The 18,308-nt window shown below is 44.3% G+C and overlaps 4 protein-coding genes across 5 annotated transcripts; 1 reads left to right on the forward strand and 3 right to left on the reverse strand.

Moving 5' to 3' along the window:
* Positions 1-242: 242 nt before the first annotated feature.
* On the reverse strand, positions 243-16,299 carry LOC120649590 (uncharacterized protein At1g01500-like). Of its 2 annotated transcripts, none has more exons than XM_039926429.1 (3): positions 16,190-16,299; positions 2,338-3,123; positions 243-1,092 (listed from the first exon to the last, which is right to left on the reverse strand). In XM_039926429.1, exons 2-3 carry the CDS (start codon positions 3,010-3,012, stop codon positions 856-858), a joined length of 912 nt encoding a protein of 303 aa, XP_039782363.1. In that variant the 5' UTR covers positions 3,013-3,123; positions 16,190-16,299; the 3' UTR covers positions 243-855. The 2 variants fall into 2 exon arrangements, with proteins under 2 accessions (XP_039782363.1, XP_039782362.1); XM_039926428.1 differs by lacking the exon at positions 16,190-16,299 and adding an exon at positions 3,829-4,199.
* Positions 5,484-9,010, reverse strand: LOC120649592 (protein AE7-like 1). Its single transcript, XM_039926430.1, has 5 exons — positions 8,730-9,010; positions 8,502-8,607; positions 7,115-7,214; positions 6,405-6,450; positions 5,484-5,888 (listed from the first exon to the last, which is right to left on the reverse strand). Exons 1-5 carry the CDS (start codon positions 8,950-8,952, stop codon positions 5,779-5,781), a joined length of 585 nt encoding a protein of 194 aa, XP_039782364.1. The 5' UTR covers positions 8,953-9,010; the 3' UTR covers positions 5,484-5,778.
* LOC120649589 (pentatricopeptide repeat-containing protein At2g22070-like) lies at positions 11,252-14,031 on the forward strand. Its single transcript, XM_039926427.1, has one exon. The coding sequence runs from the start codon at positions 11,265-11,267 to the stop codon at positions 13,725-13,727; it is 2,463 nt and encodes an 820-aa protein (XP_039782361.1). The 5' UTR covers positions 11,252-11,264; the 3' UTR covers positions 13,728-14,031.
* Positions 14,236-16,419, reverse strand: LOC120649593 (dolichol-phosphate mannose synthase subunit 3-like). The gene is made up of 4 exons (XM_039926431.1): positions 16,190-16,419; positions 15,051-15,171; positions 14,855-14,962; positions 14,236-14,623 (listed from the first exon to the last, which is right to left on the reverse strand). The coding sequence occupies exons 1-4, from the start codon at positions 16,336-16,338 to the stop codon at positions 14,564-14,566; spliced, it is 438 nt and encodes a 145-aa protein (XP_039782365.1). The 5' UTR covers positions 16,339-16,419; the 3' UTR covers positions 14,236-14,563.
* Positions 16,420-18,308: the final 1,889 nt, after the last annotated feature.

Raw genomic sequence — 18,308 nt, forward strand, 5'->3', positions numbered from 1 at the left:
CAAGCATTCCTCCGTACTGGAACAAGCTCGGAAAGATACTTACGTCTTGTGGTACAAAGATTTTTTTTTTTGTTAAAGAGTTTTGAGTTTGCCAATACAGCATGATAAGGAGCAGTTATAACAGCTTAGTACCAGGGGCCTACAGGGAGCACTTATCCTCCGAAATTGTGCACGGCTCTGGATGGCCATTGGTGCAAATCATAGTTGCAAACACAACAAAAGAATGTGAGATTCACTCCAGGTACACAAACAGGACGCACCATTATTATTACCAACTTGCATATTAAAGGTTGAGAAAAGAGAATCTAACACAAGTTATGTTCTGAAGACGGATAAACCTAAAAGGTGAGCACAGATCACACACTGCAGGTGCACCCACAAGGCCACAAGAGATGCACGGTGCACAAAATCTGGAAAAAGCTGCCAAAAAAAAAAGCTGACTCAAATAACTGGGCACCTAATCGAGTTCTATTTACAAGATGGATGACACATGACTCTCAACAATTTTTTTGGTGCAACATCACCCTCACACCACACAGCAATCGTCAGTCACTTAAGCTCCTTCATCAACACATTTAATTCAAGACCCCAGAATGCGGAGACAACCATTCGATGTTCACAATGACAGCAAGTGACTTCACTCTTATTTTGACTGGACTCATATTTACATCGCAAGGGGCAAAAATGATTGGAATTGCAAAAAAGAAAGCATCGGATACCCAGAGAGACTCCAGAAAGGGTAGAACAAAAGATCGCACTCATCTATATCTATAACATGGGCATGAAAGGTGGACAGTTAGCTTCCTACAAGACCAAGGTAGATACAAATCTACACTCATGGGGATCATTTGCCGATCAGGGCAGTCGGCGCCTGAAGTTCCTACTGGTGCTTTGGTATGTACGGACCAGCAGGCCGACACCCAATCCGATACCCACACAAACGCCAAGGCCGATTCCAACTCCGACACGGACACCAGCATTAAACCATGAAAGCTCACCGTCCTCACCCTCTATAAAGTCCTGCCTTGAGTACAAACTGTTATAGTCAACATCCACATCCGTCTCTGATTTGGAATCCTGGAATTCCGATACCTGAAGCAAGTAACACGAAAGACAAGTATGCTATCATATGTCAGTGACATAAACCATAAATGCCTCACGCTTTACATAGGATATATTAGGTTCAAGCAGCTTAAAGAATGTGTCCCACGAACTGGCCCACAACTATGTGTAAATTAATGTGCTGAACGTTGAATATCCATGAATACAGTGAACGTCTTCTCAATGCTGTGAAGAACAGCTCATAGTCTGCATTGAACATTACTATCCTCATTGTTATATCCATATTCACTGGAGAATTTCCATTGAGTGAATCATCTTATTCTCTAAAACTAGCAGTAAGAGCTGGTCGTTCTACAGATGAGACAACTTCTTAGCAAAGCTAATGATCTCTCTTCACACCTTCTATCCTTTTGCATTTACTGGTAATCTCATTTCGTAGAGTTGCAGTAGATAAGATTATAAAGCTGCAAAATTTGCAAATGAGATTCCTTCATTAAAGATCAAAATGGAATTGTCAAAATTTGACCACTGGGTGTTCTCATGGAAGATAGGACACCGTCTCTTGTGGTACAGTACAAATCGGCTACCTAAGCTCCCAGTTCCAATGAACATATGAGCACGGCAGACATGAGCACCTTGAATATTCAACAGCTTCTACAGTCCATTTATCAGATGGGTACGCCAGCAATCAGACGTACATGATCTGCCCAAACAAAAATTTATCCAAGGACCTACCTATCAAATGTGTGGTGTGCACCTCAACAAAAGGTTGCATTGCAGGATAGGTATTCAGCTGATGTAATGGCTGTAAAGAGGTATGTTATTATCTCCAATTCATCCTCATAAAAGAGTTACCAGCATCAAGGCAACAACAACACTCTTCCATATCTTTTTCTTTTTATTATTATATAAAAAAAAACAGTTCTAGGAGGTAGTAGCAAATGCACAATACAACCAATCAACCATGATACTAGCATTAGGTCAACTTTCTTTCATATTCTATAAATGATAATAACTTTGCAATAGTTTATGGAAGCTATGTACAAACTGGGTTAGTGGGCTGTGGGCATCATGAGAAATGAAATAATATGGCGATATGTACTGGGGAAGTCTCTTAAAGTCAGAATAGTTCAAAACTCTCAAGTGAGTATCAAGCACAAGTGTTTGTATGGTTCAGGCTAAAGGTGCACATATGGGATCGTAGTTGGATAAAAGCATTTGAGAATGTTTTTTTAAAGAAATTTGAGAATGGTCACCGATACAGATGGTAAGTACCTTCAAAGAGTCTTCAACTGATTCTTCTTTCTGTTGTTCAGTTGCCTCATTCTCAGGAATGGAATCAAGCTTTAGTTTCATTTCAGACTTCCTTCGTGATATAAGCTGGATCGTCTTTGTTAATATGATAGGTGTGCCAGAGAAAGTGCCAGCAACATAAACCTCAATGGCTGGCTGTACATATTCCGAACCTGTGGACAGTTTTCCCTTCAAGAAGCCATTACATGATGTTGATGATTGACACTTCATATTCCATTTCTTGCCACTGTTCTTTGTCTCCCCAACTACTCCATTGGCATTGCATAAATCTAGATCTCCTGTGAGCAAGAGATCATTCTTATCAAACACCTGAAACCTGACACTCCCTGTCATCCGTATATTATCTGTGCTCACAAATGTAGCTTCCTCAGTCTTTTTGTCAACCCTGTCTCTTCTGAGTGACGAGGATATGAACTCCGTGTGCATGCTGCTCCGCTGGCCATTCACCTCAATAACTGTATCTGGTGACAAAGGGATGTGGTTGAGTGTGAGATGCTCCGGTGCAGATTCACCCACCACACAATTGCTCACCCTAATATAGAATACCTTCAAATCAAGCCAAGGTGAAGATCTTGGCGCATAAAGCGGGTGCATAATAATCTTCCGTGCCGCCTCAAAAGCCACTCCGTCACCCATCTTTCTGTATCTAACCCAGACAAATCCTTATCGCATTGCCACAGACATCAATATGTAGATTACACAGCAGAATCTCTAACTGCAGCCTCAAGAACAGTTCAATTCCACTACCTGCAAACAGGACAAAAGTTTAGAACAAGAGATTTTAACAAAGTAATCTTTTGTTAAATTGAAGCGACCCTAACATAAATCATGCTAACTTGGCCACACATTTACCAACCAACTATCCAAGATGCTAGACTTGTATTGAAAGCGGGACCAATTGACCACAAATACATCTACTCAACTGATTCCATACACTTAAACTGATGGAACTCTAATTGCAATAACTATAGGTAAATAGAACAGAAGAATAACCAAATGATCAGAATAACAACAGCTACCCAGCACATATGTCTAAAAAATTGCAATTCTCCCTATTGAATCCCTGGTTATGATTTCCATCCAGCATCATTTCCCTTTCCCACCCCCCATTTCCCACAATCCAAACGCCACCTAAAAGGGGCGAAGTTGACGTGGGGCTGAGCCTCAAAAGAAATTTAGAAAATAAATCGGATTAAGCACTCCACCACGCAGCAAATGAATCGCCAAATCAAAGAACTGAACAGGGGCGGACCCAGCATAGGACACGGGTGTACACATGTACACCCGATAATTTTTGCGAATTTATTTAAAAAGAGAGATAATTTTTGCACACGAAATCGAAGTTAGTAGGTAATATATTGTGACTGGAACAGATCAGAACACAAATAGTTTTGTTAGGGTTAGGGATGCTCCGTCTCGCGCAGCAGAAGGAAAGAGAAGGGGCGGGCATACCTGGTGGATGCTCGTCGCCGGCAAAGGGCTGGGCGAAGACGTGACGAATGGCGCCGCCGCTCGCCCAGTCGTCGCCGCCAGGGAAGGAAGACCAAGGGAGGAGAGAGTCAGAGATATTTTGAATCGATCCACTAGGTCTGGATGAATCATTCCAAGTCCGGATCGATCGGCGCGCCCAGGGCCAGCGGCAGCGGGCAACGACACAAGAGGGAATTCGAGCCCACGAGCTCCGATCGCGGGAAGCTTGAGGATGCGTGCGACGGCGCGGCCAGGCGGAAAGGTTCGTTGGGAAATGGCGGAAGCCGGGAATGCGGGGCACGCGGACGAGGGGAGGAGTCGAGGACAAGGTCGGAGGACGGCAATGGATGATGGGGATAGTTTTTTTTTAAAAAAAAAAGTCTAATTATGTCTGCAAGCCTGCAGGGGGATAGATTTAATCAAACATAAATTTTTCGACCACTTAATTTCCGTCAGAAAGGTAACTCCCTTTCTGGCTCCGTTTGTAACTTTGTATCTTGGCTTGAGACCACTTATTATTGGAGTATAGTAGCATTTTCAAGATATTTTATAAATTTAATTTTTGACTAAGAAACTGTACATAACTATTTTTCTGAACCAAATAAAAAACTCATAAGAAGATCAACGGTTTCGCATCCGTGACCACAAATCTAACGGGGCTAGATTTTCGACGACATCTATTTGCCGGCCCACGTGGAGTGGGGATGTGGCTTAGTGGCTACTACCAGTTCACACGCTTCCATTCATCGCCTCGATCCTTCAAAATATCTCCCTCGCTATCGGTCCTACAATTTGATTAATTGCGGCAGGAAATTTTCTTGTGTTTTTTTTCCTCTTCCAAAGCTCCCATCCACAAGGTTGCCCGTTTGGATTCATCTGCCAGGTCACCAGGGATAGGGTGGTAGGAAATGCTTGTCTTAGATAAATGTTATGAGATTTTTCTACATTTCTTGGTCATTGATGAGCAGCTGCGAAGAAGTTCTCGCTCCTTTTTTAAAAAACGAAGTTTTCGCTTACTTTTGTTCAAAACTTATCTAATATATCTCTTGTAGGTTATGATATATGAACAACATTAGAAAATCATCTCCTTTTTTTCCCTGAAAAAATCATCACATTGCCACTTCGGAGATTTTAGTCATTTGTGTGGTTCGTTAAAATGCTTTGTGACACCATATTTGACTGCACGCACAGTTGCACTCTTTGATCAGATTTCTCACAGAATAAAGATGCCACTATGTCGTAGCATCTGTTAGGAAAAAAGGCATATAAGATGGCTACTCTGACCCTCAATTATTTGCTGTAATTAACACGAGTATTTGATGCAAAGTTTCCATCTGAAAAGAAAGGGAGGACCAACAAGTCATCTCATTGTTCCACAGAGCAAGTTCCATATAGATGACTTCCAGCTGTTGACTCAGGACAGATTATGTTGGAACTGAGGTGTGCATAGCCAATTACAAACATCAGAACACTTTTTTTCTTACCGACTATGGACTCTGGAGGCTACAGAAAGCACGACACGGTTCCTCTTCTTGTGAGTTCTCTCAAAGCAGGTAGCAAATGATAGAGCAGTTGACCAAAAGCAATATAACAAAAATAATAATTAACCTCTGGTATAATGGGCAGTAATGCCGGAATTCGAACCAAACATAACGAAGAACATAATTGACTTATGGTACAGATAGTCAACAAGGTCAGGATTTTACAACATACAACCGTTGCTTTGGAATGCTAATGTCACATAAGCGCGCGCATACGAACTCTAGCCATATTCTGGGATGTATACAATTTAAACGGCAAAAAGGATGGCTCAGCCAGTTAATTATATGTTGTCAGGTACAACATAGTGTCAACATACAGGGCAAACTACAGCATGCATGATTATTACTGTACAGCGGGCAGGTTGTGACTTGAGTAGCAGCATGGAACAAGTTAATGTGAGTATGAATCATTGGAGCATAAGCATTCATCGACTAACTGGCGTAGGTTGGGGTTCTCCAAGGCTGCTGCAACTCTCTCCTTGTCGTTCAGTTGCTTGTTTACTGTCATTTCATTAACAATCACATGTTAAATATTAAAATGACAAAGTTGCAATTGCATTATATACTGTTGGTATTCTGCAGATAGAAAAGGTGCCTGGTAAGGTTGGCCTACTTCCCAATGTCATATTCATGTGTATACAACAAAGAAAAATATGCAAACATATGCTATAATTTTACAGTGATCAGTCTAGTACTTTGATAACCTAGTACTCAAACAAAGATAGATGAAGCAAAACACATTATTTTTAAAAAAAAGATCTACTAGTTACATGTTAGTCTGGTCAAAATGGCATCTCTGCTGATAGGCTGCAACATATCATTTCAAATATGCTTACCAAATAATGCTTAGTTTGGCATTCAAGAACATGAACCTTATGATACATTAAAACAAATTTATGGGGAAAAGATATTATATGAAAATAAGTATGTGGACCCACAGACAGTGGTTGAGCCACCAAATATTTTAATCTTAGATATTAGCCTGCATATCAGTTATAAACTTGCCAGTGCACAAACCTGATTCTTCATTAGCAAGAGAGCCTGGGGCAACTTTGATGTCAACCTGTAAATTAGTTCAAATGTAAAGAATAGCAAAGTGGGGTCTGGCATATTCTGTAATGACCAGTGCTCAGAGAATGTAATAAAATAAAGAACTGGCAGCTCAGTTACAGCATAGCTACCTTCGTATATTAACAATGTACTTTTTTTTAGGAAAATGGCTCGTTAAATATATGAAACAAAATAGATCCATGAAAATATTTCATGAATGCTATACCGATGTAGCCAATCGTCATCCTATGTCAGATCAAAATAAATATTCATTGCTGGTAACTGCCATTGCCCTAAAATTTTGAGGCTCAAAAGGACAGATTTAGGGTGCATTGACGGTAGGTCTATGAAAATATTTCATGAATGTTATATTGCAGGTTTGCTTGGTTCTCTTTCTCTGGTCCACACTCCACACCATGTGTTTAACTTGTTCCATGCTCTGGTCACAGAATTTCAAATATGCAAATGTTTTAGGTTATTTGATAAACAACATTAACTATCAAATGATAGATCAAATCCTGCCAATCTGACAGTATTTCATAATACAGAATGATAGAAGCAAACTGAATTAATCAGCTCACATAAGCATAGCTTTAAAATGGCATAGGGCATACCCTGAATTACAAAGCATCTTAAATGGTTATATTAATTCCAGAAACAGGGAAACATACAAGCACCTTAAAATGTGGAGGGAAGTTCTGCATCAACTTAAGTCGGAGGCACAGACCAATTACAGTGGCCATACTGCAGTGCTGCACAGTTGGAGTGAAGGTTATCCTGCAGGAAATCGCAAGATTTAAGCAATTATCAAAAATGAGTCCAAGCTAGAGATGAGTTCTCATATTTCTACAGTCGAGCAATGCACCCAGATTAGACAACGCAACCTCAGTACCTCAAACCCTGAGAGCGTGTAAAATGAATGTGCATGGCAAGCGTGTTGGGGATAGCCTAAGAGGAGATCACTTTCGAATGTTGAAGTGGTTGTGCAGCTAGTATGACAGGGGTAAGGAGCCGAAGGTTACATAATAGTTAGTCAATGCGCGACAAATCGGGTCCTGACCTTCGATCGAGCGAAGAGGTAATCTCCAGATAAGAGTTTCCCTTCTGGTTTGCAGAGCAGACGAGATGGCGATAAAGATCGAATGTCCAAGTTGAGGAGGTGTAAGGACCAGGGGGCTTGACTTTTACCTTCAATCAAGCCGAGGGATGAGTCAAGATGCGGAGTTCCATCCATGTAACAATCAGAAGGGTGGTCTTCCAAAGATGACAGGCCGAAGGTCCAAGTTGAGGAGGTATAAGGAGCTGGAGGAGAAGCATGATCCGTGTGAACCAAGAGGAAGAAGAAAATTAGGATCCCGAGAATGTAACTAGTGATCAGGGGCAGAAGGGTCAAGAGAAATGGTCCTTCCTCTTCCTATAAATAGGGATCCAAGGATCTACCCATACTGTTCAGGGGGGCTGATTCTGAAAAAGGAATTGATATTATTCGGATCATTCAATTGTGGATATTTTGTGTCGCAACTACTACTGTCCAGTTTCGAGTCCTCTCTAAACAAACACAGAGGACAGCAAGATCAGGGAAACTGGTAAGTGCATGCACATAACCGTGGGAGTGCAAATATGCTAAAAGAACAGATAAATTATCTCAGGATTACACAACTTATCACAGATCCACTAGTAAGCATAGGCAATTCCCACATAACCTACACCTGATGGTAAACCTCAAACAAGGAGAACGGAGGAAACATACATCTAGGCGCCTATAGTCTTATATATCTTGTCAATAAGCAATTCCAGATCCAGCAAGCCAGGTTGTACAAGCGTTGCACAATCCAACCACAAATCCACAAGGATTCTGAGAATTCAGAGAAATCTAAGAGTCACACCGATATAGCACATGGACACCACGAAGATATCTTAGTCGCCTCCAGACATTTAAGCACAATCCCGAACCCCTTGCCATACCCTAGTCACAAGATTCCAGAGCTCATTCCGCATGAACATTTTTTAAGGACAGTACAAGTGCAACAATGGAGTGCGAGGATATAAAGTCAGCATACGTACTGGATGCGGCCGAGTTTCTCATCGACGGAGATGGACTCCTGCGAGAGCACGCTGAGCTGCTCCAGCGAGTACGGGTGCTCCGGGTCCTTGATGTCCCGCACCGTATCTGGCGCACGGCACCGCGAAAGCACACCCATCCATCAGCTCCAGCTACCCCGCGAAGCTAAGCTAGCTAAGCAAGGGCTCAAGAGAAGAAACCGAGCGAGGCGAGGGCTGGTGGTACCGTACCGAAGACGTCGAGCGGGTCTAGCGCGTCCGCCGCGTGCGGGTGCGCCGCGCGCTCCGGCCGCTCGTGCACCACCGGGTTCGCGTTGATCATGCCCACCGTCATCTTCCTCCTCCCCTTGGATGCGGCGGTGCCGATTGATTCGGGAGCAGAATGCGAGAGGGGAGAAGTCGAGAAGAGAAGACGATGAGGACGATTTTTTTTTCTTTGTCGGGTCTTAATCATTGCCTCATTGGTGGGCACACTTCACTTCCCTCTAGTTGCGGGAAAGAGTCAAATGGGCCAGACCGTCTATATTTCCGCCCATAGAATCGGGTTAATTAAAGAGAGGTAGCTCCTCCTCGCTCGTCCGCGTTTCGCGGCTTGCGGTGGCCTCTGCTCCTCGCCACGTCATGTATAGGGGCGTAAGATGGATGGGTCTGTTGTTGCTTTGAGAACTGGGTTGCTTCATGCTCGCAGACTATAATACACCACGTCACGGTTGCTAGCACATGCTTTTAGCCCATCTGTTATTTTCATGGGCCAATTCTAGCTAGCTGCCTCAAACGAACCACAGCACTCACGGAGCATTTAAGTGTAAAAAATTAGCGGCTGCATACCTCACCTGACATATCTCAGTTTATGTGCATATACTCCAACTAAAAAATTTGTATTTCACAAACTAATTATCTAAATCAAATTATGATTACACCGTAGTGATCTTTGTGTTAAGACTTTCAAAACTAGATCACACTTGCCTACGTTTGAAAAATATTATTTAAAATATTTTTTGCTCTAAAACATTTTTTAGAATATTTTTCTTAGAATATGAAATTTTATTTTTGGAATAATTTATTTTATCTTTAAACAATCTTTCTATGATGAACATTTTTACATCTCCTTAGTAACAACACAATCAAAATATTGTTGTCTTTCTAAAACAATTTTTTATTTATTTTTAGAACATCTTTTATGATGCAAGTTCATGGGTGCACATCCAGCGGCCCACGGTGGACCGACCTCCTGCGGCAACGACGGTTGCTGTCGTGCGTGTTATGTATAGACGCCCCGCGAAAAAGTAACTAAAGTCTGGAGTCTGCTGGATTCGTTCGCTAGCGAAGTCAGTTGGATCAAGAGAGCAGGCAATTCTGCAACAAAGATAGAAAAGACTATCGTAAGAAAAGATCGACCTTATAAACATAAATTTGTTTTCTTCAACATGTCAAGTAATATCATGGTAACTAGCATGTTTATTTTTCAGGTTTCACTACTCCTCTAACAAGAAAATCATCAATAAGCTACTGCTTGATAAAGACACTGGAAGCAAAGCTCGTGGTTGTGAACATGGCATTTCTAAATCTAGGTATCTCCTTGCTACAAACTGCAAATAAAATAGATAGACCGACTAGATCATGGCTGCACTTGATCGTAAAGCATTATCTTTATTAGTCGTCACCAAGTTGTACATTTGGTATATCATAGTATCTATAAAATTGATAGTGCATATATCATTTATACTAATGTAAGCATCTTCCTCTACTTAGCAATGCAAAAAGATATCTGATTTTGCATATTGCTGCCCTATTTACATATCCTCCTGTTTATATAATTTGCCTACCTAGACAACAGCCTTCCTCTCAAGTTGAATGTCAACATAGAATTTCTAATAATTTTTTACATGTGCCTCTTTATTGTTTTATATCTTTCTCTTCCAAATTGTGAGTATATGTGAGAGACATAGCCATAGGTACCATAGAGATGCTTCTGATCACTTTAATTTTTTTCAACATCAGATCCTCATTCAAATATGGCTGCCTCCTCAAAATATTAGATTTATTGTAAACTCTTCGTGCGGCTATTAATAAGCTCTATAGCAACTAACTATCGTTCCTATATTTACAGTTCCAAATGACGATGCTTAGAAGGAAGAAGGGGAGCAGCTTATTTTATGTTTACACAGTTCCAACCATGCCTTGATCTGCATCTGATGCCCTGCTGCTTGGTGCTATATATATTTAGGCATTTTATATGAAGGGCAGGCCTGGTGCAGTTGGTTGAGCGTTTGCTCACCGAAGTGCCAGGTCGTGTGTTCGAGCGGCCTCCCCGCAGTTTACTGTGGGGGTAAGGCTTGCCCGTATATTTCCCTTCCCCAGACCCCACTCGAGTGGGAGTCTCTGGGGGTGTGCCCTTTTATAACCTGGTGTTTTCAACATCAGTGAAACTCTTTTGGATACCGGATGACTACAAAGTGTGTTATCTCCTCCTTTTAATATCTTAGTACTCCACTCTTATTTGGATCAGTATTCTACGTTACCTGTTAAAATGTTTGGTAGCTACTAATACTGATTGTTAAATATAATTTATGGTTTTCACAGCACCTATGAGCTGCAGATACCATTCAATCAACAATATTAATATTATTGTTATAAAAAAATAATATTAATATTATTAGAATATTTGCATGGATATTGGATACTGTATACAAGTCGTGATCGGGCGCGCAGAGCGCGCATTATGTTCTAGTTTAACAAATACTCCCATGGGCGCTACCCCTAAAAATGGAGGCTCACATGGTCGTCGGCACACCGAAGCTCCTCCAGGACATGCAAAATGCCGCCCTGGCAGCCGGGGCCGAGGCGGCGCGGCCGGCGGCCATGGTGGCAGCGGCCACCGTGGCCAGCGACCACTACGCGCGGCTCCTGCAGCTCTGCCAGACCGCGGCGAACCCTTCCGCAGGCCGGGCCATCCACGCGCACGCCGTCAAGGCGGGCCTCCTCCTCGTCAGCGCCTACCTCCGCAACAACCTCCTCTCGTACTACGCCGGTGCCAGCGCGAGTGGCGGGTCCTTCCGCGACGCGCGGAACCTGTTCGACGAGATCCCGCCCGTGCGGCGGAACGCGTTCACCTGGAACACGCTTCTGTCGATGTACGCCAAGTCCGGCCGCCTCGCTGACGCCCGCGCCGTGTTTGACGAAATGCCAGAGCGGGACGCGGTGTCCTGGACCATCATGATCGTCGGGCTCAACCGCGCCGGCCGCTTCCGGGAGGCCGTGAAGACGTTTGTGGGCATGGTTGGCGAGGGGCTGGCACCGACGCAGTTCACGCTCACCAACGTGCTCTCAGCGTGTGCCGCAACGGAGGCCAGCGGGATTGGGAGGAAGGTCCACTCCTTTGTCGTCAAGCTCGGTCTGAGTAGCTACGTGCCTGTGGTCAACTCGGTGCTCAACATGTACGGCAAGTTTGGGGATGCTGAGACAGCAACGGCTGTGTTTGAGAGGATGCCAGTGCGTAGTGTGTCAAGCTGGAATGCCATGGTGTCACTGTACGCCCGCCAGGGTAGGATGGACTTTGCTGTGTCCACGTTTGATAACATGGAAGAACAAAGCATTGTCTCTTGGAACGCTATCATAGCAGGGTACAACCAGAATGGGCTTGATGACATGGCATTGAAGTTCTTCTCACGAATGCTGAGTGATTCTTCCATGGAGCCAGATGCATTCACAGTAACCAGTGTCTTATCAGCTTGCGCTAACCTTCGCATGTTGAAGATGGGAAAACAAATGCACTCTTATATCTTGAGAAAAAGAATGCCATACAGCAGTCAGATCATAAATGCTCTCATCTCAACTTATGCAAAGTCTGGAAGTGTTGAGACTGCAAGGAGAATCATGGATCAGGCAGTGATTTCCGATCTGAATGTTATTTCCTTCACTGCTCTCCTGGAAGGCTATGTCAAGCTCGGGGACATGAAGCAGGCAAGGGAAATCTTCGAAGTTATGAACAACCGAGATGTCATTGCTTGGACCGCAATGATTGTTGGCTACCAGCAGAATGGTCAAAATGACGAGGCCGTGAAGCTCTTCAGATCAATGATCAAAAGTGGCCCAGAACCAAACAGCTATACGCTTGCTGCTATTCTTAGTGCCTGTGCAAGCCTGACATGCCTTGATTATGGAAAGCAGATCCATTGCAAGGCTATCAGATCATTACAGGAGCAATCTGTTTCTGTCAGCAATGCCATTATCACAACGTATGCGAGGTCAGGCAGTGTGCCATTGGCGAGAAGAGAGTTTGATCGGATTTGCTGGCGCAAGGAGACAGTCACATGGACATCGATGATCGTGGCATTGGCACAACATGGTTTAGGAGAAGAAGCCATTGACCTTTTTGAGGAAATGCTTTGCGTTGGTGTGAAACCAGACCGCATAACTTACATTGGTGTGTTTTCAGCTTGCACACATGCTGGTTTTGTGGACAAAGGGAAGAGGTACTATGATCAGATGCAGAATGAGCATGGCATCGTACCGGAAATGAGCCACTATGCGTGCATGGTAGATCTCCTGGCCCGTGCTGGCCTGCTCACAGAAGCTCAGGAATTCATTCAACGGATGCCTATCATGCCAGATGCAATAATCTGGGGTTCACTCCTTTCAGCTTGCAGAGTGCAAAAGAATGCAGATTTAGCAGAACTCGCCGCGGAGAAGCTGTTGTTAATTGATCCTGACAACAGTGGCGCCTACTCTGCTCTTTCCAATGTCTATTCTGCCTGTGGGAGGTGGAATGACGCGGCAAGGATCTGGAAGCTGAGGAAGGACAAGGCAGTGAAGAAGGAGACTGGTTTCAGCTGGACTCATGTGCACAACAAGGTTCACGTCTTTGGAGCAGACGATGTACTGCATCCACAGAGGGATGCAATCTACAAGAAGGCCACTGAAATCTGGGAGGAGATCAAGAAGGCAGGATTTGTCCCCGATCTGAACTCTGTTCTGCACGATGTTGATGACGAGCTGAAGGAGGAGTTGCTGAGCCGCCACAGCGAGAAGCTCGCCATTGCATTCGGTCTCATCAACACCCCAGAGAAGACGACCCTGCGGATCATGAAGAACCTACGAGTGTGCAATGACTGCCATGCCGCGATCAAGTTCATCTCCAAGGTTGTGGACAGGGAGATTATAGTGAGAGATGCAACGAGGTTTCACCATTTCAGAGATGGGTTCTGCTCGTGTAAAGATTATTGGTAGGAAACCTTTGTCGCAAGTTGAATAAGAAAGAAGCGTTCCTTTTTCTTTTGGTTCATATGCTATAGGCTGTGTGCATAAACTCTGCAGCCAATGATCGATATTTGTAACTTGTAAGCTATTTAGTTTTGATGACTAATTTAGTTTGTAATGTATTGCTAACCTTGAGTGGCAACCTTTCATTTTCAGAAAGCATCAAGGCATAGAATATGGATTCCCATGTGTACCTTGGATCATTCATTCATTGTTTTGTAAACGAAGTAACAATGTTATTGTTAATGTAAACACCGATCACCTTTCCCCTCAATTTCAGCTTATGCATAACTCAATGGCTAAAGTTGGAGGAAATGTATATTACTATCGTTCATGTTGTCATCCTTTCCACGGAGGATCAGTCATCTCTGTGGCATTATGCTGATGGCGTTTCCTTGGAATTTTTTTTTCAGAGAATCGCGGTTATATCAACAGAAAGATACTAGTATGACAGTTCTGCACAAAATTTCAAAAAACGAGTCATCAAAAGGGCTTGCAAGAGCAAGCAACATCATAAGGTGATACCACACGACGTAATTGATACAATACATTGATACAAAATCGAGGCAGGAAGCAAATATCCCTAGAATAGCAATGCACTTGTTGAAACTTAAAAACACCACGTCAATATGTCCCCAATCTTTGACAAAGTGTAACATGTCAACTCACTAAAACTGTGTTAGTAATAGTTCAGCACATAGTGAAATGGTATATTTCTAGCCACAGTATCCAAAATGTAGTCTATTCCAAGGAATAGAATGGTGATCCTTCAAAATGATCATGAATGTCGATTGCTGAAATTAGCCTCACTCGGAGCCCACATCAACACCCTTCTTTGCTAAGAATTCCTTTGCCTCCACAATATCCTGTATAGTAAGTCAAAGCTCAAACATGTCAGAATAAACCTAGCATATGGTCTTAGAGCACCAAAAAAAAAAGAAAAGGAATGTCATTCGGCATGTACTTGCCACTGTCAATATGAAAACTCATGCAGCATAATGCAATAACAGCTCAAGACAATAAGTTTCCAAGGTTCCTCAGTTTAGTCATGGTCTTATGGATAGACTCAGAAATTTAGCCCCAGCTCAGTAGCTAACCTGTTGCAGTAGTATAGCTTCTTGAGGGCAAGTTGGGAAGAACATAAGTCCAAATCCAACCATAAAAAGGCCGTAGCATCCAAGAGCCACTACCAAGTAGATTGGAAGCTGAAACAACAACCAAATTCATAAACAAACTATGAATCACCTTCGCTATATTTTTAAGAATTTACATGTGAAAATCAATGACACTGACCAGCCAAGTATAACTTCGAGGAACAGTTGAGGTTTCAAGGAGTGCAACCCAGATGGCTGAGATTGCTACCAGTATAGCAACAATCTTGAATATGTGCTTCATTTGAGAACGAGGTGCTTTCCTGTCATAAAAGAAAACAGAATAAGGACACTATGGATCAGTTTTCCTAACACAAGCTGTTGCACAACACACTTTGACCCATATTCATGCTGGTAGCCTGGTACGGCTGTACGGTTGTGTGGTTTAGTCGCACATGGTTCTCTAGATGGATTTAAGCTGGGCAAACTGTAAAGACATTTGAGAACCATTCACACTAGTATACATAAAAAAACTTAAATGTTGGCACCTAGAGCATTACAGTTGCAATCCAGCAGGCTAGGGAATAGGTATGAAGAAGGCTCAAAAAGATCTAGAATAGTTTGAGTGGCGATCCTATGCATCTTTTGGTTGAACAGCACCTAAGCATGTGGACTGTTATGGGAGCCCTCATAATTTCAGCAACAGATCTAGCTCACTCAGCAGCATCAACTGAAGATGTAATTTGGCACATGCTTGCCAGTACTCGATTCAGCTTCATGGGATGACAAATTGGTTCAGGCACTTGCGCAATAGTGTGCCCTGAGAAATTTTCCTTTTTCCTAGTGATTAAGAGTAATCAAAGATAAGCAGGGATAAATCGACCAGAGGGGCTGTATTAACATACTTTGGACTCTGAGCCTGTCTTTTGCAAATTTTAATGACAAATGGCGAATTTTGGACCTGCACAGCGCCCAGGGGTATTTCCTTTGACATGAATGCACGCGCTTGTTGTCTAACAAACAGTATAATTGTATGGTCCAGTGGTTTTTTAAGGGTTACCTTCTAGTGTATGCTGTAGAATATACTATAAAATGATCAGAAGGCAGTACAAGCTCACCATTTCAAAACGTTGAGCATGGCAATGGATCAAAGACAAATAATTGAATTATGGTGTGAAAATCGATCTATAGTGCAATCAATCAGGGGCGGCCCCAGCATAGGAAATTGAAGTTAGTAGGTAATATATTGTAACTGGATCAGATCCGAACACAAATAATTTTGTTAGGGTTTGGGGTGCTCCGTCTCGCACAGTAGAAGGAAAGAGAAGGGGGCGGGCATACCTGGTGGATGCTCGTCGCCGGCAAAGGGCTGGGCGAAGACGTGACGAATGGCGCTGCCGCTCGCCCAGTCGGCGCCGCCAGGGAAAGAAGACGAAGGGAGGGGAGTCAGAGAGAAGGGAAGCCTGAGCCTGATGGGGAGGGCTGTCCATGAGCCGAGCTCGAGCGAGCCTGCCACCTCAAGCTGGAGTTCGATCGCTTCCCGAGCCGAGGTCGATCTGAGCCTGAGATCCGGGGGGATCCGAATAGGTTCTCTCTTGTAGCCTGGCCCAATGTTGGGGCAATGCCTACCGCTTTTTCCCTTTGCCCCTCTGTCATTTAGTTCATCAAAAGTTGTTGATTTTGGTATTGTAGCACATTTCGTTTTTCACTTAACAAATAATGTCCAATTATAGACTAATTAGACTTAAAAGATTCATCTCGTGCTAATCAGTTAGATTGTGTAATTAATTATTTTTTCAACTGCAATTAATGCTCCATACATGTGTCCGAATATTAACGGTTGCTGTAGAAATTTTTTTTGGGAACTAAACGGAGCCTTACTTCTTTTCCTTTTCTCTTTTTTTTATTTACGGCGGGGGTTTGTTTGTTGAGGGGAGCGGGAGGAGGTTGGGGGTTTACTGGTAAACCCCGCAATTGCTTGGTTGAGCTGCTGATTTTCTTTTTCCTTTTATATGGACCAGCTGGTGATCTCCAACTCCAAGAGTCCAAAAGTTGTCGGAGTAGGACGGGCGCAGAGGAGAGCATGGTACATTTGCTCCGAAAGCTCTAGGGATTAAAACTGTAGAGAGAGGCCCCAAAAGCGGTAGGCATTAAAAGCTGGGGCGGGTGGTGGGTTCTGTAGAGATAAAATCATCTTTTCAAAGGGTTATTTAGCGATTCTTGGATGGAATATCAACAGTGTGTCTTATAAGAAATCAAAATTAAACTTGTCGGGTACCACGATTAGGGACCTCCTAATCGGTGTACTAAGATCATTCTAAAAAACGCAAACACGTGTTAAGACAACCGGGCCCACAAAGGCCCACGGCCTGCTTCCCATTCGGAAGAAAGGAAAGTACTCAAAGAAGCCCAGCGTGCGGCCCATTCACATTCCCCTCGAACCCGCGGAACGATCTCCGCCTCGCTCGAGGGTCCCTCTCAGGTCCGCTGGGCAATCTCCGCCTCGCTCGAGGGTAGCGGACCTACCTTCAAGCAGGTAACCAATCTCCGCCTCGCTCGAGGCCACCCCTCGGCGCAAGGGACAAACAACCCTGCCGCCCAACCGCTCGCCGTACGAAGGCATTAAAAGCCAGCCACTCCGCCACGGCTCAAAGGACGGACGGCGTCAGGCCACCACTCCCACAGTAGATGTGACTGGGGTCCCATCCGCTGACTCCGGTCACCATTCCGCCATCCCGGATGCTGTAGCAGCACCTTGGGACCTGCAACGCGAGACAAGACAGGCCCGGCACTCCTCCCGTTCCTGTTCTGCCGACACCGACCACCCGGACTCGCCTCCCTCTGAGGAAGGGGTCCGGCGATGTCACGTGCCCTTCCGGAAGGGGCGCTCATCACACACGGTCGGAGTCCTGGACCTCCCCCCTCCTCTCAGAGGTCCGGGACCTCCACGTGTCCCCCGGACCTTCTAGTGTGCACGTCCGCACTCCGACCAGGGGGTCCGGGGCCATCCCGCGCCATTACTACTGCCGGAACACTGCAGGACGACCGGCGCAATCTTCACGGGACGAAGGACGATATCCAGGGCGACAGCGACGCGCGCCGCCTTCCCACAGTGTACTTCCTACAGTATCCGACCACTGTACCCCGCGATTCAGGGGGAAAACGACGACTTCCATGCCCCACTCATGTACGCCGCCCCTCCTTGAGACTATAAAAGGAGGAGGCAGGCTCCCCTTAGCTCTCTCTGGACTCTATTTTTGCCTGGTCTCTCCGGCTTCTCTCTTCAAGAAGACGCGTAGGGACTACTGGGCACTCATCTCAATCGACTCCACTCCTAGCTGAGACTTGGGAGCTTCTCTCCCTCTCTCGCCTCGCTTGTACCCCCTACTACGAGCACTCCGGGTGCAAGATAATACAGTGCCCTCGCACACCCCCTTTGCTGGACGTACGGCCCCGCGGC

This window comes from Panicum virgatum, chromosome 9K, assembly GCF_016808335.1.
Source record: "Panicum virgatum strain AP13 chromosome 9K, P.virgatum_v5, whole genome shotgun sequence".
In the NCBI taxonomy this organism is placed as follows: domain Eukaryota; kingdom Viridiplantae; phylum Streptophyta; class Magnoliopsida; order Poales; family Poaceae; genus Panicum; species Panicum virgatum.

Excerpts from the sequence above, each read along its gene's own strand:
- LOC120649590 (XM_039926429.1), bottom strand. The coding sequence starts at position 3,012 with ATGGGTGACGGAGTGGCTTTTGAGGCGGCACGGAAGATTATTATGCAC. Across the intron at positions 1,093-2,337 it reads CAGTTGAAGACTCTTTGAAG|GTATCGGAATTCCAGGATTC; the intron begins GTACTTACCATC and ends TACTTGCTTCAG.
- LOC120649592 (XM_039926430.1), bottom strand. The coding sequence starts at position 8,952 with ATGATTAAGACCCGACAAAGAAAAAAAAATCGTCCTCATCGTCTTCTC. Across the intron at positions 6,451-7,114 it reads ACTTCCCTCCACATTTTAAG|GTTGACATCAAAGTTGCCCC; the intron begins GTGCTTGTATGT and ends ACTAATTTACAG. Across the intron at positions 5,889-6,404 it reads TCTTGCTAATGAAGAATCAG|TAAACAAGCAACTGAACGAC; the intron begins GTTTGTGCACTG and ends ATGAAATGACAG.
- LOC120649589 (XM_039926427.1), top strand. The coding sequence starts at position 11,265 with ATGGAGGCTCACATGGTCGTCGGCACACCGAAGCTCCTCCAGGACATG.
- LOC120649593 (XM_039926431.1), bottom strand. The coding sequence starts at position 16,338 with ATGGACAGCCCTCCCCATCAGGCTCAGGCTTCCCTTCTCTCTGACTCC. Across the intron at positions 14,963-15,050 it reads CTCGAAGTTATACTTGGCTG|CTTCCAATCTACTTGGTAGT; the intron begins GTCAGTGTCATT and ends TTGTTGTTTCAG. Across the intron at positions 14,624-14,854 it reads AAGCTATACTACTGCAACAG|GATATTGTGGAGGCAAAGGA; the intron begins GTTAGCTACTGA and ends CTTACTATACAG.